This window comes from Schistocerca nitens, chromosome 4 (assembly GCF_023898315.1).
Source record: "Schistocerca nitens isolate TAMUIC-IGC-003100 chromosome 4, iqSchNite1.1, whole genome shotgun sequence".
Classification (NCBI taxonomy): domain Eukaryota; kingdom Metazoa; phylum Arthropoda; class Insecta; order Orthoptera; family Acrididae; genus Schistocerca; species Schistocerca nitens.
This window is the reverse complement of record NC_064617.1, coordinates 22780094-22802280: the sequence shown is the minus strand read 5'-3', so window position 1 is coordinate 22802280 and position 22187 is coordinate 22780094. Positions and strand designations below refer to the sequence as shown.

General features: G+C 39.4%; 1 protein-coding gene across 1 annotated transcript in view; it reads left to right on the top strand.

Annotated features, from left to right (window-relative positions):
• Positions 1-22187, top strand: part of LOC126251896 (collagen alpha-1(I) chain-like) — a 1054386-nt gene that overhangs the window by 886998 nt on the left and 145201 nt on the right. The window contains exons 17-18 of the mRNA XM_049952611.1: positions 5403-5492; positions 14733-14867. Of these exons, the coding sequence (XP_049808568.1) occupies positions 5403-5492; positions 14733-14867 (225 nt within the window). The remainder of the gene's footprint in view (positions 1-5402; positions 5493-14732; positions 14868-22187) is intronic.

The window sequence follows — 22187 nt, the reverse complement described above, 5'->3', positions numbered from 1 at the left end:
GATCTTTCAGTGAGCGAGTGGTTGTATACAGGGTGGTCCATTGATAGTGACCGTGCCAAATGTCTCACGAAATAAGCATCAAACGAAAAAACTACAAAGAATGAAACTCGTCTAGCTTGAAGGGCAAAACCAGATGGCGCTATGGTTGGCCCGCTAGATGGCACTACTGTAGGTCAAACGGATATCAACTGCCTTTTTTTAAATAGGAACCCCAATTTTTTATTACATATTCATGTAGTACGTAAAGAAATATGAATGTTTTAGTTGGACCACTTTTTTCGCTTTGTGATAGATGGTGCTGTAATAGTCACAAACGTGTAAGTACGTGGTATCACGTAACATTCCGCCAGTGCGGATGGTATTTGCTTCGTGATACATTACCCATGTTAAAATGGACCGTTTACCAATTGCGGGAAAGATCGATATTGTGTTGATGTATGGCCATTGTGATCAAAATGCCCAAAGGGCGTGTGCTATGTATGCTGCTCGGTATCCAGTCAGACATCATCCAGGTGTGCCGACCCTTCGCCGGATAGTTACATTATTTAAGGAAACAGGAAGTGTTCAGCCAAATGTGAAACGTCAACCACGACCTGCAACAAATGATGATGCCTTTAAGTAGGTGTTTTAGCCGCTGTCGCGGCTAATCCGCACATCAGTGGCAGACAAATTGCGCGAGAATCGGGAATCTCAAAAACGTCGGTTTTGAGAATGCTACATCAACATCGATTGCACCCGTGCCATGTTTCTATGCGCCAGGAATTGAATGGCGACGACTTTCAACGTCGTGTACAGTTCTGCCACAGTGCACAAGAGAAATTACGGGACGATGACAGATATTTTGTACGTATTGCATTTAGCGACGAAGCGTCATTCACCAACAGCGATAACGTAAACCGGCATAATATGCACTATTGGGCAACGGAAAATCCACGATGGCTGCGACAAGTGGAACATCAGCGACCTTGGAGGGTTAATGTATGGTGCGGCATTATGGGAGGAAGGATAAGTGGCCCCCATTTTGTCGATGGCATTCTAAATGGTGCAATATATGCTGATTTACTACATAATGTTCTACCGATATTACTACAAGATGTTTCAATGCATGGCAGAATGGCAATGTACTTCCGACATGATGGATGTCCGGAACATAGCTCGCGTGGGTTGAAGCGGTATTGAATAACATGACAGGTGGATTGGTCATTCACCGGATCTGAAGTCCCCGGATTTCTTTCTGTGGGGAAAGTTGAAGGATATTTGCTATCGTGATCCACCGACAATGCCTGACAACATGCGTCAGCGCATTATCAATGCATTTGTGAACATTATGGAAGGTGAACTATTCGCTGTTGAGAGGAATGTCGTTACGTATATTGCCAAATGCATTGAGGTTGACGGACTTCATTTTGAGCATTTATTGCATTAATGTGGTATTTACAGGTAATCACGCGGTAACAGCATGCGTTCTCAGAAGTTCACAAAGGTACATGTATCACATTGGAACAACCGAAATAAAATGTTCAAACGTACCTACGTTCTGTATTTTAATTTGAAAAAAAAGCTACCTGTTACCAACTGTTCGTTTAAAATTGAGCCACATGTAGGGACTGGAAAAATTCGTTTATACGATAACGGGACTAATAACGCGAATTCGGCTATTTTTAAGGAGGTAATGCGAATTCGGCGGTTTTTAAGGAAGTAACCCAAAATCGGAGTTTTTCAACAAAAATTTCTCTGTGTCCTCGTAAGAAGCGTCGTAAATCTAATGACGTTTTATGTTGAAATGTTATATGTTCAACTGTCACACTACTTTTTGCAGTCGTGACGTAACTAGTGGCCTTTCGACTATCGACTTTTGCGAGCGCGTACGAACGACCACTGTGTGAATTTCGATTATTTATTTCAAATGCAGTGTATGTACCGCAGTGTGCCGATTCAAAGCAATGGCGCAATGAAAATCTATCACAAACACATCGCCAATGTTTATTAAATGCGGTTAATAACACAGCAACGATATAAAGCTTGAAGAAAGTGATCACTGAGACGAGACAGTAGCCGAATGAGTAAGCCATGACGTAACGGATAGTTCCGTGGCTTACGATACGAATTGATGTAAGTTTGTGTTCCACTGATGCTAATATATATATTCCATCGTAGCCTTACCAACACAGTCTGGGTCTTTTGTTATGAATGTAATGCAAGTATTTGGAAGGAGGGTCAGCGCGAATACTGCCAACACTGTCATCAGTCATTAAGCTTACAACTCTACCACTTTTCACTGTAAAAGTAAAGGAAAAAATTCGAAAGAGTAATACAAGTATGTTCTGTAATAAATGATGCATTTCCGTCTGATTAGAGATCGAAGAATAAAATAAATATTTGGGTGTTTTATTTCAGAATGGTTGGTGAGGCAGGTATCTTACAGGACAGCGTTAATTTCTACGACGGAAACGAGCAGCTATAAAATTCATCTTTTTTGATTTGATTGATGATCGGTTTCACGTATCAGAACCCTTTCTCAAATCATCCAAACGAAGAAAAAGGTGTACTCCTTGAAAGTACGCAAACCACGTTAATATTGTACATGATTGTGTTTAAGCCGTTAGTCAAGTTTGCAGAGACCATTCATTGGCAGGACAACTGTTTTACTTATGCTCGCTGCCAAGCCTTGCTAATGATTGCGTATTTTTCTGAATGTATTAATTACGAAAATTTTAATTTATATTGATATGATTGTTTTCAAATTTCGTTTAAATAAGATTCGTGTAAGCAGTTACCAGACAGCTTGCCGCGCATGCGCAGAGCTGAAATCGCGTATAAGCAGCGCCTACTCCTGCTTCTAGCTACTTGGAGTGTGGCTGTTTGGTGTATAAACAGTGAGCGAAAGCAGCCAACATCTACCCGGAAAAATTTTTCTGACGCTGCCAGATTGACGGATGCGCATAGCTGTCTGAGTTAGAGTTGGGGTGCACTTCACTTGTCTTGTGTTTTGTTTGTGGCGCGTTTTTCAATCGTTTCGAAGCCATTGCAGTTCCCGCGTTCGGATATTTCACGTTTACACTTCATTGTTAACAGTCAGGTAGGCATATCAGATGTTTTGTCTGTTTTCACCCCATTTGCCCAGATATTGGTAAAAACAGCTGAAAATTTAGCACATAAATGAGTCTTACCACCACTTGTATATGTATGTCAAAAAAAATAAATAATAATAATAAAGATACTACGGTAAAAGAAAGTATTTTTGTATTAAAAGACTGTGTTACTGATGGAAAATGGAATTTAAAACTCAAAACGTGTACAGAAACATATTATAAACTTTGTTTCCAAGCAACGTCTGAGTGAGCATTAAAAAAATTAAATCTCGTCTTATTTTTAACCCAAGTTAAATACCTTTTGTATTTTGGTACTTAGGAATACTTAAAAAATAACCTTCAAGGCTTCTTGGTGAAATTCATACAGAAAAATCTCTTGAGGATGCAGCCAAGACATTTTATTTATTAAGAATAGCATTGCAAAGGCAGAGATTTTTGTTTACATTAAAAGATTTTCTTCTAAGTTTCATTATTGTTATTCCATAAGAAATTTCAACCATTTAACATAAATATTTAAGTCGATGAGAAAAATTCTCGAGTGTCGGAAATTGATTATGGATCTGAAAATAAGGGAAGTTCTGTATTTTTTTAATCTGCTGGATACAACATTGATAAATTATTTGTTCCCAATATTTAAAATATACTTATCACTCCACACCATTCTGGCCAATCGCAACAACAGTATACAAATGTTAAAAATTTAAATAACAGTCTCTGTTGCAGATACTTTATTGATGACAAGTTTCACGCTCCAAGCGGATCTTAAGATCATTCTTGAGCAGCGGAGACCGGCTTCTGTGGTCTCCTTGGCTCAAGAACGATATGAAGAAGCAGGAAACATGTCATCAATAAAATATCTGCAACATACTATTATTTTCATTTTTACCTTTGGTGTTTGTTTTTAAATAATTATTTGTGTCAAAAATTTTTGTTAAAATAATTTTTCTCTACATTTGTCTCATGTTTGGCCCACTCTATCTTAGAAATAGCTCCATTTTCAACATAGCATTGAAAAATGGTTAAATATGACGAAAATAGTTAGCCTTACTGATAATAGGAAAATCTTGCCAGAAAATAACACCGACAAATAACATCGAAAAGCGCAACAAATAACACCGATTTTGGCCATAAAATAACACCGATTTTTTTTCCTGTCCCTAGCCATATGTTTGTGACTATTACAGCACCATCTATAACAAAGCGGTTAAAGTGGTCCAACTAAAACATTCATATTTATTTACGTAGTACACGAATATGTAATAAAAATGGGGGTTCCTGTTTAAAAAAAACGCAGTTGATATCCATTTGACCTATGGCAGCACCATCTAGCATTCTAGCGGCTCAATCATAGCGCCATCTGGTTTCCCCCTTCAAGCTAGACAAGTTTCGTTCTTTGCAGTTTTTTCGTTTGACGCTTATTTCATGAGATGTTTGGCCCGGTCACATTCAATGGACCACCCTGTATAATTGCTAAATATGGAGCTATTTTATCAGCATACTCTCAGAGGAACCTGACTGGTATACAATCTGGACCAGAGGCCTTGCCTTTATTAAGTGATTTAAGCTGCTTTCTTACACTGAGGCTATCTACTTCTATGTTTCTCATCTTGGCAGTTGTTCTTGATTGGAATTCAGGAATATTTACTTCGTTTTCTTTGGTGAAGGAGTTTCAGAAAACCGTGTTTAATAACTGTGCTTTAGTAGCACTGTCATCAGTTGTCATCACGTAGTGAAGGTATTGATTGCGCCTTGCCACTGGTGTGCTTTATGTATGACCAGAATCTCTTTGGGTTTTCTGCCAGATTTCAAGACAGAACTTCATTGAGGGAATTATTAAAAGCATCTCACATTGAAGTACACACTATACTTCGAACTTCTGTAAAACTTTGACAATCTTGGGGATTGTGCGTTCTTTTAAATTTGGCATGCTTTTTTTCGTTGCTTCTGCAACAACGATCTGACCCGTTTTGTGTACCATGGGTGTTCAGTACCATCACTTATTAATTTATGTGGTATATATCTCTCAATTGCTGTCGATAGTATCAGTGAGATAATTTGGCATTTCGCTGATACATATAGCATTTCCAGGCACATAAGAAATTATATCAGGAAATAACATTATGTACCAGAAATCACACCTCAGACCTCTGTCAGTTCTCTCTGTGCAAATTTAAATCCTAACAGCTATGTCAAGTTTTTCCTAAAAGGTATTATTAAAACCGCTTTCTTCAAATGTACTGCAAATTATCACTTCTTTCGAGAGTGCTGCATTCTTAGGAAAGATGATTGGAATTGTCTTCTCTGTTCTAGGGAGCTCCTGGTAGACCGGGCCCAGCCGGACCCCCGGGCTTGCCAGGCTTGAAGGGTGACAAGGGAGATGCCGCAGAAATACCTCCTGGCGTATGTACCTGGCATTGAATCACTGTCTCAATTTCTACTATTTTTTCTATTGACAGTACTGTAAGCACTTTGTGTAATATGACTTCAATAAGAAAACACTCTCTGTTCCAACATGTTTCACAAATTATTTAGTTTTATGGGCTAGGTTATGTGTAGTTGAGATACTTGAGTGAGTATAGGAAGGAAGAACGAAGGTGAAATTAGAAGAAGAACTGACAGAGCAGTACAGTAATTATTTCAGAAGAGACAGATAATTGCTTGTCCTGGCCTTTACATTAAGACATTTGATGGAGAAAAAATGAGAAGTTGTAAAATACAGGTATTTACTGATATTGAGAAAGTCTGACAGAGTGCCTGTCAGTAAAAAAGAAGGGAGTTTGGGTTTAACGTCCCATTGAGATCAAGGTCATTAGAGACGGAGCACAAGCTCGAATCGTATCAAGGATGTGGAAAGAAATCAGATGTGCCCTTCCACAGGAACCATCATGGCATTTTCCGTAAGCAATTTAGAGAAATCATGGAAAATCGGAATCTGGATGGCATGTTTAAACCTTCACTCTCCTGAATGTGTGTCCAGTGTGCTAAACACTACACCATCTCGCTTGATCTGCCTGTTGGTCTGGAAACATTAAGCTATAAACAAGTTAGTAGTGTTGGAGTGCAATAATACACCATGTGCAAAAATTGTGAAGTTGAAACAGGACATCTATGATGTGGAAGTGTGCTGTTTGTCATATTAGCTGTCATAAACATGCACAAAATTCATAAGAATGTTTAACAGAAATTAGGAGAAGATTCAACTAGAGCCACATTGTGTGATCTTAAGCTTTCCTGGTCAGCCAGCTGTTTGTATTGAAGATGACAGCAAGGTATGCATTCAGAGTATCACATGTCATAAATGACGGTTAAGGGCTGGACGCACGTAGAAGCAATACAAATGAAAGCCACATTGTTTGCAGAGAACATCCTGATATGACGTGAGGACAAAATTTTAATTGAAAATGCAAGTATGGAACCAGGGGGGAGCAAAATTTGGGATGAGAGTAAGCACAGAGAAGAACATAACAGGGTTGGTGATAAGGGGAAGGAAGGAAGGGGAAAGATAAAATATATGGATAATTATTGAAAGCAGTCAGAAGTTATGAGTACTTAGGAAGTGTGATGTTAAGTACAGGCAAATAACCGAAGAAACAGCAAAAGGAATGCAACAAACAAATAACTTCTACCAGAGTGAAAGGGATATTTAATGGAACAGAGCTGTCCCATAGAAATGTAAGTCAGTTCTATATTCAGCTTATTATGAACACATTCTAGCATATGCGGATGGTACACGGACTACAACAAAAGCAGAAGAAAGCTTAATGTAGGCAACAGAGGTGAAACATTTAAGAAGTATCAAAGGTAAAATAAGAAAGGACAGAATCAGAAATAAGCTCAGAAAAAGAATGGGAATCTAGACAAGAATCAGGACAAGATAGTGTTCTGACCAGGAACACAGGGAAATACATGGTTGGAAAACAGATGCAATTTATTAGATCGCAGACTGGTATCAACAAGAATACAATGAAGGTATTTAACATGACTTGAACACATTTAACAACTGATGGCCCAGAAGCTCATACTTGGCTTATGAAGATGCTATCCATGTCAGGTGTTACTCCTGTAGAGCTGCATGTAAATGGCAGATCTTGTGATGGTGGCTGCTGATTGACAGGGGCAGCCACTTCAGGTAGTTGCAGGTGCACCATTTGAATGTCGGTGCCCACTAAGCTTACTGTAGTGGCCCAACTTACATCCACTGTGAGCGGTAGGTGTAGTAATGGGTAGGTTACTACACTACTACTTCCTTGCAGGGGCAAGTTGAGTGGGAGACCAGGTGTTGACATCTGTGATGCTATGACTGAATAGATGTCCGTAGCGGTGCCGGAGCAGCCAAAGGCGTGAGAAATTTCCTATCTGCTGGGGCTGGCACATACAGATGAAAGTGGTTAGAATGATGGCACTCCTGCTGCCACAGGGGCTTGAGAGTCTTCTGGACATCATAGTTTGTGATGAAGAGCACTGGCAGAGGCTGTGATGATGGTGAACTGGAGAGGAGAGGCTCTGGCAACAGAGATCATGCTTCTGTCTCAGTGCTGTTGCTATTTGCACAATGCAATGGAAGGCACAATCACCCGCCCCACGGAGCAATCCTGTCATCAATGTTGGCAGAGTACAGACCGCCAGGGCAGGCGGGCACGACCAGGCCTGCTTGATCCCTGGATCAGTCAAGGCCGATGAAGAAGCAGCCAGGGCCCGTTGGCTGAAGAGGGAACCCGGTGCCTATCCTGAGACACAAATGGTACCAGTGTTGTGCCGAGTTGGCCTTCAGTGCAAACCTTGTAGATGTGGACGATGCCCAGAATCCATTGAGGATGCTTTCTGAATGCCCTGGCCCAGACTGGTGTACCAAGTGCGGATGTCAACAAAACCGGTGCCACTGGGGGACACGTGCCCGGCAGCAAGAGGCGTGAGCAGCGTCTGAGGCTGACAAGTGTGCGTGAGCTCTGCAGTTCTCTTGGCCCCAATTGCTGTCATTCTGTAACAGCTTAAGAAAAATCTGAGAGCTTCTCTGGCCAGAAAATCTTCTACACAACTTTGTCTTAGATGTTGGACAAGACATCCTGCCTTGCTGTTTGACTCAGCGGGAAGGGAGGTGCCATGTTATGGTGAATGCCCCTGTGTGAATGAAAGTCCTTGAAAGATTGTGCCATGAACTGACAATCCCTTGCACACTAGGTTCTGTGCACCAGGCCTGCATGCTGTTGACAATGGCAATATCACTCCCGGCCCCTAATTGCTGTCCCACCGTGCAGGAGATCTTGAACGACTGTGCAATATTCGAAACGTCTTCTAATGTAGTGTCCTCAAACTGAAGAGCATATTGATGCATCTTTTTTTATCTGGGGCTGAGTGAATGATTGTGTCTTTGACATTGGTGTCAGCATAAGACTACTGAAACTTAACTGTGATGAACCAACACATATTACTGAGACTATAAGGCTCGGTTTCCGAAGCTCAATACAACTGCTGAAGCTGTTTGTGACATGGGTAGAATACCACATGTGCAAGCTTGTAATGACAGAGGGACAGCAAACTACACATATCGTTAAAAGAAAGAGACGGTGGTGGTTCGTGCAGAGCAGCTAACTGGTAGAGTAAGTGATACATACAAAGGGGTATCCACAATAAGAGAAGAGCCCTGCAGACCTCTTTGTTGACCACCCGGAATGCCACAAAATGTTTGTAAAGCTGCTTCTCGTAAGCATCCCAGTCTTCCACAGATTCATCATAGGAGGTGGGGGATTGGGGGAATAGCAGCAGGTGAACAACTGATGGCTGAGCCCAGGTCAACATAGCCAACAACTGTCCCAACACAGCCGTATGCACCTGTTGTTGCAGAAGTGACCTGAGCAAAGCCTCTGTGAAAGAGCCATATGGTTGAAGAAACATACGAAAATTTGATACTTGACATTGGCACATGTGCTCTAACAAGCAACATGAGGAAACACATGGCCATAAGACAGATACAATTATTGGGTCAGGGAATGACATCAACATGAATACAATGAAGGTAGTTTACACGTCTTGAACGCTTTCAATAACTGAGGTTCCAGAGGCTTGTGCATGGCCTTATGAAGATGCTGTCCAGGTCAAGTATCGGTACCAAATGAGGAGGTGCAGTCACACTTGACTTGCATTTGGCAGGATGACGGTTCAAACCCGCATCTGGGCAGGATGGTTCCTTTGAAAGGGCATGAGTAATTTCCTTCCCCATCCTTGACACAATCCGAGCTTCTGCTCCGTCTCTAACAACCTCAGTGTCGATGGGACATTAAACCCAGTCTTCCTTCCTTCCTTTCCCTCAGCAGAACTCGCAATAGCTAAAAAATATATGAATGACATCGAATCGTTAATTAATTCTTTGAATGTCAATTTTAATCCTTTTGTGAAAAATTTACAAAGTTAAAACTACAACACTCTCAAAGAAACCGTTACTGAAATTCAAAGTTCCCCAATATCTGCTATAGTTACGAAAAACTCGTTTGCGCCCATTGCACAAGAGAAACACTGACAAATGAAATTATTGAGAGAAGACGAGACAAAACCAAAACTTTGTATCTTTGCAGACAGCCATGGACAAGATTTAGCCACTATTCTTACGAATATGCAATCTAAATTTTCCGTTACTGCCACAGTAAAACCCGGGGCTCCTTTCCAGCAAATAATTAAAGATTTAAGCAATCACAGCATTGCGAAATGCATTGGAAAGAATCTCGCCAAGAAAAACAATCGTCGTTAGCATCCCACATAGACATGACCTAATAAACAGTTCATGTGTAAATAATGAAATCAAATTCACAAACAGAATGTTTCAAAAGGTATGCAAAGCATTCAAGGACGTGAAGTTTTTGGACAGTAATTCCGAAGAGAGAAACCATTTTACTCAACATGGAATGCACAGGAACCGGCTAGGAAAACGTGTACTCGCTAAAGCACTATTAGCAGAAACATTCAAACTATTTGAAAACACCACTCCTCCAATCATTCTAAAAGCACCTGTACCCATTGAAACTGAACCATTGGAAGAAATACAGACAGTGTCGTCAAAATACTCCTTCAAACCTAATGGAACAGCTGAAGGGAAGACTTCATATGCAGCAGCACCTGTATGTGAATCAACACAAACAGGTCTTTTATACAAAAGCAAGACAGCACCAGCAGTTACAACTCAAGTGGGAAATGTTAGTCTACTGCCAACTTGTGAAGCATCAGCATTTAAGGAGGAAGAACAGTCATCAATAGCAGAAGCAGCAACACCAACCCCCACAGGATCAAGTGTACAAGCTGACAGTGTAGAAACCTCACCAACAGGAGATCCACCCTCTATGGCAAAAAGGAGCACAGTAGTGACTGCAGCTGCTCCACATAGGATGTGCCTGAGATCAAGAAAGTCCTCAGCTGCAAATGGGGATTTTTTATGGTACTGGGGCAGAAGGGGGAAGGTTCCAATCAGAATGTAAGCAATGTAGTTAATAACAACAAATGTGGGTGTTACTAGCACAACAGCTCCCTCTTCGCTGCGGAAAACTGTTCCTGTAATACTGGTATGTCAAAAGAAATAAAACTCAGTCCCAACAGTGGCAGCACCACAACCAATCGTGTAATTAAAAATAAGCTCAAAATTTTTCACCAAAATATTCAAAGCCTGCTCTGTATGTTAGACCAATTTATAGTAAATATTGATGAACCAACAGGCGCAAATTGTGCTCATATTCTGTGTCTGACAGAACACCATGTCCTTTTGGCATCGAAATGCACAATATACCAAACTATGTTTTAGCTACCTCATTTTGTAGAAAGCATATGTGCAAAGGTGGGGCAGTTATTTATGTGAAAAACAGCCTGTACTTTAATACAATAGATGTAGAGAAATATTGTGTAGGGAAAGACTTTGAGGCATGTGTCACAGAAATAGTAGAAGCTAACAAGAAACTGGTAATCGTAGCAGTATACAGGGCTCCATCTGGTAATTTTAAAGTATTCATGAAACAATTAGATTCTGTGCTAATGTATCTCACAAGAAAAAATAGGGACATTATAGTGACTGGAGATTTTAATATAGATTTCCTAGAAAGCTCATCTTCTAAGACAGAGTTTGCAAATGTAATGCATACCTACAACCTTGTCTCCACTGTCAGTTTTCTCACAAGAACTACTGCCACTTCCAGCATTCTAATAGACGATGTCTTTGTAGATATGAGTAAAACTAATCACATCAAAGTTGAAAAAGTCATAAATGGTCTCTCTGATCATGATGGGCAAATACTCACAATTGACAACTTTAATACAAATCAGAACAAAGCTAGTGCACAGTGGAAAACCATTAGAAACATGAATGAGGAAAATATCCAAAAATTCAAATTATGCATTCGGGAGACTGACTGGAGGTATATTTAACTTGCAAATGATGTTAATACAAAATATAATTTATTTACTGATTAATTATCAGGTATATTTGAAAATGTCTTTCCAAAAAAGGTCTGTACACTACAGAACAGGCAATCAAGCAAAAAACCATGGCTCACCAATGGCATAAAAATATCATGCCAGAGAAAAAGAGAACTGTATATAATATCTAGACAATCCAGTAATCCCCTCCAGATGAAATATTATAGGACATACTGCAAAATCTTAACTAAAGTCATTAAAAAATCTAAAAGTATGTGCATACAATCTGAAATTAACTGTTCAACCAATAAAATCAGAACAATTTGGAATGTAATAAAGAGGAAAACAGGTACTGCACCATCTGACAATGAAAAAACTGCTGTCCTAAAAATTAACGATTTGGAAATAACTGATAGTAAACAGATAGCAGACACATTTAACAACCACTTTCTAAGTGTCACCTCTCAAATAGGTTGCAGTGGTGACCTAAGGGAAGCTTTAGATATAACAGGATTGTGGCACATCTTGATAAACTTAATATTATTAACCACAGACAGTTTGGTTTTCAAAAAGGGGACTGATGACCACAGATGTTAAGTCCCATAGTGCTCAGAGCCACTTTGAACCAACAATAGCAACAGTGATAAAAGAAAAGATTATATTTCATAGCATATATTCACTCACAAATGATGTCTTGGAGTCTATTAATAGTAAGAAGTCATCAGTTGGTGTCTTCTGTGATATTTCCAAGGCCTTTGATTGTGTAAACCACAAGATACTCTTGGAGAAGGCCTATCATTACGGAATCAAAGGGCCTATAGGTAACTGGCTGAAATCATATCTTGAAGACAGGAAACAAAAGGTGGTTCTAAATGGCTGCAACAAAGGATCTTCTAATCTAGTGGATTCTGAATGGGGCAAAATTCAGCATGGAGTTCCCCAGGGATCTGTCCTTGGAACCTTGCTGTTTTTAATATATGTTAATGATTTACCCCTGTCCATTAGTAAAAATTGTGAATTCACAATGTTTGCTGATGATACAACATTGTCGTAGATGATAAGTCTACTGCTGATCTGGAGACTGATGTTAATGATATACTCAGAGAAGTTACAGCTTGGTTTTCAATTAATTCTCTTTCAGTTAATATTAAAAAAAAACTAATTTTATACAGTTCCACACAAAAAATAAAACTCTAGAAAATATAGTAATTGCTCATGACAACCAGGAACTAGAACAGGTGCAATCCACTAAATTCCTGGGGGTTCACATTGACAGTAGGCTCAGCTGGGAACAGCATGTGTCCCTTACTCTAAAAAGGCTTTCATCAGCAACTTTTGTTCTAAGAATAATTACACATTTTGGGGACATCAACATTTTAAAATCATCTTACTTTGGGTACTTTCACTCATTAATGAGTTATGGAATAATATTCTGGGGTAATACACCAGCTTCAAAAAAAATCTTAACTGCTCAGAAGAGAGCAGTCAGATTCATGTGTGGGGTTCCTCCACGAACCTCATGTAGAAAACTTTTTACACAGTTAGGTATTCTGACCACAAACTGTCAGTACCTATACTCTCTGATGAATGTAGTTAATAAAGACTATGCTCAGTATGAAACAAATTGTTCATACCATAACTACAATACTAGAGGTAAAGATGATCTACATGTTGAACTAAAAAATGTAACACTTGTACAGAAGGGAGTAAAGTATGCTGCTATAAAGACTTTTAATGAATTGCCTAATTATATTAAATGTACAAGAGAAAATGAAACGCTGTTCAAAGGTATGTTAAAAAAATACCTGCTCGACCATCCACTGTACTCGTTAGATGAATTCTTTTCCGGAAGTAATGCCCTCCCTTAATAATAGTTGTATTTAGTCTCTTAGTTATTAGATGGACGATACAATATTATGTTAATGTTATAGTGTTAATGTTATAGTTATAATGTTATATTGAGAATTGCTATACTAGTTAAATGACAGCTTGTAAATGAGAAAAAGTGATACTTATAATATCTATATCGTTGTATTATATTACTATTCTGTAGCATTAATTGTATTTGTACAATTGTATTGACACATTCCACATCCAGGTGAATCACTCGCATGTACGGATCTATGGAATACGCATACCAAATAAAAATAAAATAAAAGTAGTGCTGCGTGCACAAGGCAGATCTGCAGATCTGCTGACAACAGTCAGTGACTGGGTTAATTCTGGCAGTTGCAGGCATGCTGTCTGAATGTCGACTGGCCCAAATTGTATCCACTGTGGGTGGTAGATGTTGGAACTGGGGGGGGGGGGGGGGGGCGGTTACTACAGACAGAGACAGCAAAGTTGAAGTGGTGTGGACTTACGAGAGGAGAAAGTTCAAAAAACAATATTATCTGAAAGGTTAGCTGAACAGAGACTGTGAGGAAGATACAGAAAGAGATGGACAGGTACAGTGAGGGAGTGCTTAAAAAGAGAGGAGCAAAATCAGAAAATGTGTTTCAAGAGGAAGCTGAAAGTGGCAGTGAAGAAGAAGAAGAAGAAGAAGAAGAATGTGTTGGACTGTTAGATCACTCTAGCTGGAAGCTGCAGAAAACAGACTCCATCTTTTTGGAAGCCAGGCATGATTATGTAGTAGACATAGAAATACTGCACTCTGGGCCCAGTGAAAGGAACTGCCTCTGCTCATAATGCTGGAAATCAAGAGGTACTACAAAACCATACTGAACAGCTACTATATTGACAAACAGATTTCAGTTAATGTTCACTCTTTGATACTACGAAACCTGAGCCGATTGCTCAGTCCATTTATGTTAAATTTTGCCCCATTATAAATGGATATGCCAGTAATTTATTTTCATGTTTAATGCTTTTCAATGTACTATTATATATATTTTTTGCATTAGCAGCTAACTTCTTTGATAATTGTAAGCCTTGTGCTTTGTTTATGTTTGTAACAGTATGCACAGTAATATCTCTGCCAGTAATGCTAGACATCATTCTAATAACTCAAAATCTGTAAAAATAGATAATTAGCAACAATAGTGGCAAACAAGTGTTTTTTTCTGTTGTACTGTTTAATTTGAGAAGCATTATTACCGTAAATATAAATACTCTTACTTGTCTTTGGTGCTAGTATGATTAGCATTATCTTCACAGTACAAACTAAGAGCTTTACTGTTGAAATGTTCAAATGCTCATTTGAATTGCAGTGAGGCTAAATGAACTGTAAGCTTTCCTGCCTATTTACAGCTGAAGGGAGAGAAAGGGGAGCCAGGAATTGGCATCCCGGGACCTCCTGGGCCAGCAGGGTCCTCTGCTAACCCGGACGCCACCTACATCCCGGTGCCCGGGCCACCGGGACCCCCTGGTCCGCCGGGACCCCCGGTGAGTCGTAAGCCTTATACCTAGGTGTACATTTCCTTATATGCTGAGAACAATTCCCTGCTTAGTGCCAAGCTGTCTAGTGCCCGAGGTGTCAGGAGTTATTTTCCTTGAGTGTTGTTGCACAGGCAGCTTACTACAATTTGTCAATAGTACCTCTCTTAGTACGGAGAAAGAAGGAGGTCATCTGAAGACTGTCAAAAGAGAGTACGAAAAATAGTAGGAGAAGGCCAGAGAGAAGAACGGTATAGGTTTACTAGTAGATTGGGAAGATTAACAGTGGACATTATTTTTAGCGTAGGGCAGCTTTAAGAGGGACACTAAAAACATGGTAAGAATTTAGTAATGGTGGTGCTGGATAGTGAGAAAGCATATGATACTGTGAAATGAAGCAAGGTCTGGTAAGTCAATCAGAAAATGGGAAATGGAAGGATGACTATGAGCAGAATAAAAGAAATGTACCAAGGAAATGTGAGTTGTGTAAAAGTAGGAGGAGAGAAGACAGTGCTCTGTTCCCTTTACTTTTCACCATTGTTGTAGACTAAATAATGCCAGGAGTGGCAACATGAGTAGAAGCACTGCTGTTTGCAGATAATTTAATGCTGTGGAGAAGGAGAGTTACATGAAAGGCTCAATATATGGAAGAAAGTATGAAGCAATGGTGACTGTGAGTAATAATATGAAAGTAGCAATGGACAATAAGTATTAGAGAGCAAGCACTAAAGAAAGTGGGAAGTTTCAAGTACCTGAGGAGTGTAATTTAGAAGACAATGGGATGAATGTTAAGGAGATCAATGAAAGATAAAGGCAAGCGCTTGGATTCCTGCAGAGTGCAAGAAGCCTCGTCTGGAGCAGTTACCTAACACCAAAAAGTAGACAAAAGGTATAACAAGCATATTATGCCCCAGCCCTACTGTATACATTGAAAATTTGAATAAAGAGGACAAGACAGGCAAGGAGGATACATGCTGAAATTTCAGGTAAGTGTGATATGATTAACTAGAATTAATAGTGTAAGGAATGAGGTGGTGAGAAAAATAGTGAAAGAGGTGCTCTTGCAAGAGACATAAAAAAGACAAGATTAAAATGGTATGCATATGTTCAATGAATGAGTGTTGGGAGTATACCAAGACAGCCCTGGGAAGACGTTAGGAGGAAAGGTATGTAGTGGAAGACCGAGGGTCAGATGGACTGTTGCAGTGAAGGGAAGTGTGATGAAGAGAGGAGGAGACTGGGACAGAGTGGAAAGAGAAGCAAAAGATGGAGAGGCCAATGTTCCCAACAAAAACAGCTAGGGGCAGCAAACTGCAGAAGATGATGTAATGGTTATTATTATGAGCTGGGCAAACTCTGTGAAAATGTGACTTCAGTATGTATTCCCAGACTGACTGGCAATAGCTTCTGTAGATTTCTATCATTATTACTAGCACCTCTGTATGTATTTGTAGGTAGCAGTTCTTTGCTTGTGCTTGTGATAACCAACATGGGACCTTTAAAGAAAGTAGGAATTCTGCTATGGCAGAAGACTGAAACTGGTGCTTATGTATTGAAGAGAAATACAAATAATCTAGTGAAGCACAACATATGAAAATGTGTGGAGAAGCACAACATATGAAAATGTGTGAACATTGTTTGTGAGTGAAATACAGTGTATGTATTGGGTTTGTGAGCAATTGCAAATGTATCCCTTCAGTGCTTCAAACAATACACAATTTTTGGTAGAGCACAAATGTTTAATGAACCATCTTATGCCATGTGACTTTTCCAGAAACACAAAAATAATTTGTATAGAGATTGCTTGTGAACAGGAGTGATCAATAATAAATGCCTCTAAACAAATTTAGAAAAAGTTAATTCCTGTAATCAATGTACCTGAAAGGAGGAGATTTGAATGTGGCTACAATGAGGGAAACCATCATATTAAATAAGGAGAGACCAACTACTTGGTCTAAAGTACAATGATAAGTATGATATGCCATGCAATTTGCAGTGGTTTCTGCAGTATATATGTAGGTGTAGATGTCTGAACACCAACAATAGCAACAGTGATAAAAGAAAAGATTATATTTCGTAGCATATTTAACAAATACATTTGTCTGTAAACTTATGAGTCTTGTAATTTGTGCAGTAACTGCTTTTTCTGACCAATAGGTGTTCTCTAACATAATCTCAACCAAATAATAAATATCCAGTTCTGCTTGCTGGACTTGTGATCATATGCATCACTGCAGGAAAGTTTTTCCTTCTCATCCCATGTGGTAAGTCTCCCCTGATTTGTGGTTATGGGTGACTTCCCAAAATCTACCCCTTTCCCTAGACCTCTACAGTCGTCCTTCACTCCTTTTCCTTCCACCTCAACACTTATGCCTGAGGAAGGAGCCACTGGCTCTGAAAGCTTGCCTACTTACAACCCTCTTTTATGTGTTTCTGCCACCACTTGGGGAGTAGATATTTTATCTATCCAGTTAAATTACTGCAGAAGAAGGTATACAAACTTTTCTCCCTGCATCACTGCAGGAAAGAAGGTATGTAAACTTAGTGTAGGCTGTGGCAACTATTAGCGCTACTCCTGGACCTCTCATCACAAATGAATTTCAAAAGTGTTCCACGGTAGTGCCAAGAGCAGTGTTCGGTTGTAACTGGAATGCACTGTCACTAACTGGAGCCATGGAGTGTCTTTGTAACACATCATGAGCTGCCGTGAATTTATCATGAGCCAGCACTGTGCAGGGCTGTACTGGAGAATGCATACTATCCCTGCAGCCAGTGCATGTTTTAGCATCGAGAAACTATTCTATAGACCTGACAAATTATATACTGATATTGGAGAGGGGAGAATGTCAGCCTCATTAATTATGAGGGGTAGCATATGTAATTGCAGATCAGAAAAAGAAAATGTTTAGTGTCGCTTGTAATAATGTCCCCATAATAGTAGGAACAGAAAACTGCATCAAGTTACCTTCCATTAGGAATGTGGGGTGCACTCAATGACTGTGATATGACTTTCAAAATGGTGGAGCACAGCAATCAGTCACCCTTTCCTTTCAGGCTTTATGGAAGCAAATCTAGATTTTGGCTAGTGCTTAGCCATTATTAGTGCAGTATTTCACTGTTTCAATAATTTCCTAGTACGTCAGTCCCCTGTTGTTCGGGGTTCTGTCACAGTTCATTTAGGATAAATTTCCCAGTACGTCAGTCCCTGTTGTTTGGGCGTCTGTCACAGTTCCTTCAAGAATGAGTCATGAATGAACTGTGACAGATGTTGGTGATGGGAGTGTGTTTATAACTGTAATTAATATATACATATACATCTACATCCATACTCTGCAAACTACTGTGAAGTGTAGCATGGCCATATCTGTTGAGATTAGTACAGATTTCAGTTGTGGAATAATTTGAGTGCAGATAAGTGTTAAAGGTGGGTCACTCATGGTAACTGGGTGCTTTTACAGGCTACCAGGCTCAGGAGCCATAGTGTTGGAACATTTCAAGGAAAACTTATAAGAGTCACTTGTACATTTCTTGATCAACTAACAATATTTGGGAGAGATTTGAAATTAACAGATGCAGACTGGGACACAGTCATTATGGTCAGTGGTAGACAGGGATTCTTGTAACATTGTTCTAAATGCCTTATCTAAAAATTACCCCGAGCTGTTATTCCAGGAAATAACTTAAGAGGGTAACATCCTAGATCTTCTGGTTAAAAACAGGTACAGACTTGATTAAGTTACTGTAGAGTAGAAAATCTGTGATCATAAGGCCATTACAGCACTGATGACTGTAGTTGTCATAGGAATGTTAATAAAAGTGGGAAGACATTTCTGCTTACGAAGTGCAGCAAGAAGACAGAATTCAGATTTGGTGAGCTATTGGCATCAAACATCCATCTCTGAGGCTGAAAATGTTGAATATAAATTGACAGAATTTGAGAGTATTGTGCAATACACCGTAAATACATTTACACTGAGCAGCATTGTGGGGGACCCACTGTGATTCAACAGCCATGTTACAAAGTTGTTCTAGAAACGCAGAGAGCTTGACCATAGATTTACAAACAATCGAAGCCTGAACAATGAACAAAAACTGAACCAGTCGCAGCTTGTGCAACATTTTACCAATGTGGCACAACAATTTTATAATTAATAATTTAATACTGCTAGGAATAATATAAAATTAAAAAAAAAAATTATCGTAGCAAAGGGAATTGAACCTGAGCCAACAAGTAGCCAGTGGGTGGACTTTACCGTCATGCCACAGCACCCATATGTCATCAACTGCTCAGAAATTGCTCGTACTCTATGTGTAAACAGATAGTGTTTCTCCATGTCACCATGACTTAATATTGTTGCGATATTAGCTCTATCTAATGCAATATGATAAAGTATGTTGTTTGTATGTTTATAATTTCCACTACAGGTGTGTTTTTATATGTATATATTAGTGATACATGTAGCAGTCAGGGCAAACAGGCTAAGATGGTGGGGTCACATTACATGCATGGGAGAAGCAAGGTTACCTAAAAGACTCATGGGTTCAGCAGTAGAGGGTAGGAGGAGTCGGGGTAGACCAAGGAGAAGGTACCTGGATTCGGTTATGAATGATTTTGAAGTAATAGGCTTAACATCAGAAGAGGCACCGATGTTAGCACTGAATAGGGGATCATGGAGGAATTTTATAAGGGGGACTATGCTCCAGACTGAATGCTGAAAGGCATAACCAGTCTTAAACGATGATGATGATGATGATGATGAGTGATTGGTATGTCCTAGATCTTTCACTCCACCGATTTCCCATGCATCACTGCTCCTGAATAACAAACACAGAAAGCTAAAAAGAGCTTTGCAGACCTCATACCCATAGATCCAGCTCTTTTCATACAGCTTCATAGTAAAATTCTTCATGTAATTTTTTTTTCTTTTTTTTTTTTTTTTTTTTTTTACCACTACCTATGCAATTTGATCTATCATAACTAAAATGAATACATTAATTTTATGTATGTAAACAGAACACTGTAAATATATTTAATTTCTGTCATTAATAGTTTAATGTTGCAAGGGGAAAAAGAAGAAAAGGAAAAAAGTTTTAAAAAATTAAAGAAGATGGTGGCAGTGGGAATCAAACCTGAGCCAATAAATTGCCAGTCGGTGCCTTGGCCACTGCACCACACCATCAATGTGTCAACTGCTGCTCAAAAATTCCTTGTACTCTACGCGTAAATCTGTGGATAGCATTGTAACTTTTCCTATGGACCACCCATACGTAATATTCTAGGAATTTGAAAGGGGCATCTACCTGCTTCTACTCACCTTCTCCTCCGAAGCTCTACTGGAAAAGGGCCTGTTTAACAGATCATCTCCAATATTCACCATTTTGCTTTCTCAGTACTTTACACGCATTTTCAAAGAAAACTGCTGACCTGAGAAAACTGCTGACCTGGTGCTGTGAGCAACATAGCACCCATACATGCTGGAAGGGATGACATCACATCAAAGCATGTGCAGTCGAACACAGGCAGCTGCATCCTAATGGAAGGTGACTTGATGCAGCTTTCTGTCCCTAGTATATGGGGACATTATTACAAGCAAGACTTCTTATGATACCTTTCCATGGTCACTTCTGTAGTTATCTAATAATATATATTAACAGGGGGCTGACACACTAGAAAATTATTGAAACTATGAAATAGTGCACTAATAATGGCTAAGCACTAGCCAAAATCTAGATCTGCTTCAATAAAGCCTGAATGGAAAGGACAGCTGATTGCTGTTCTCCACCATTTTGAAAGTCATATCACAGTCGTTCAGTGCACCCCACATTCCTAATGGAAGGTAACTTGATGCAGTTTTCTGTTCCTACTATTATGGGGAAATTATTAAAGTGACATTAATTATGACATCTTTCAATGGTCACTTCTGTAGTTATCTAATACTATATATTAACATTTTCTTTTTCTGTTCTACAATAACATATGCTAACCCTTGTAATTAATGAGGCTTATATAAAATAAATATATAAAAATGCAGTAAATGAAGCAGGCAAAAAGGAATACAAACATCTCAAAAATGAGATCGACAGGAAGTGCAAAATGGCTAAGCAGGCATGGTTAGAGGACAAATGTAAGGATGTAGAGCCTTATCTCACTAGGGGTAAGATAGATACTGCCTACAGGAAATTTAAAGAAACCTTTGGAGAAAAGAGAGCCACTTGTATGAATATCAAGAGCTCAGATGGAAACCCAGTTCTAAGCAAAGAGGGGAAAGCGGAAAGGTGGAAGGAGTATATAGAGGGTCTATACAAGAGCGATGTACTTGAGGACAATATTATGGAAATGGAAGAGGATGTAGATGAAGTTGAAATGGGAGATACAATACTGCGTGAAGAGTTTGACAGAGCACTGAAAGGCCTGAGTCGAAACAAGGCCCCGGGAGTAGACAACATTCCATTAGAACTGTTGACAGCCTTGGGAGAGCCAGTCCTGACAAAACTCTACCATCTGGTGAGCAAGATGTACAAGACAGGCGAAATACCCTCAGACTTCAAGAGGAATATAATAATTCCAATCCCAAAGAAAGCAGGTGTTGACAGATGTGAAAATTACCGAACTATCAGTTTAATGAGTCACAGCTGCAAAATATTAACACGAATTATTTACAGACAAATGGAAAAACGAGTAGAAGCTGACCTCGGGGAAGATCAGTTTGGATTCCGTAGAAATGTTGCAACACATGAGGCAATACTGACCTTATGACCTTACTGGAAGAGCAGTTGAATGGAATGGACAGTGTCTTGAAAGGAGGATGTAAGATGAACATCAACAAAAGCAAACCAAGGATAATGGAATTTAGTCGAATTAAGTTGGGTGATGCTGAGGGAATTAAATTAGGAATTTAGACACTTTAGTAGTAAAGGAGTTTTGCTATTTGGGGAGCAAAATAACTGATGATGGTCGAAGTAGAGAGGATATAAAATGTAGACTGGCAATGGCAAGGAAAGCGTTTCTGAAGAAGAGAAACTTGTTAACATTGAGTATAGATTTAAGTGTCAGGAAGTCGTTTCTGAAAGTATTTGTATGGAGTGTAGCCATGTATGGAAGTGAAACATGGACGGTAAATAGTTTGGACAAGAAGAGAATAGAAGCTTACGAAATGTGGTGCTACAGAAGAATGCTGAAGATTAGATGGGTAGATCACATAACTAATGAGGAGGTATTGAATAGGATTGGCGAGAAGAGAAGTTTGTGGCACAACTTGACTAGAAGAAGGGATCGGTTGGTAGGACATGTCCTGAGGCATCAAGGGATCACAAATTTAGTATTGGAGG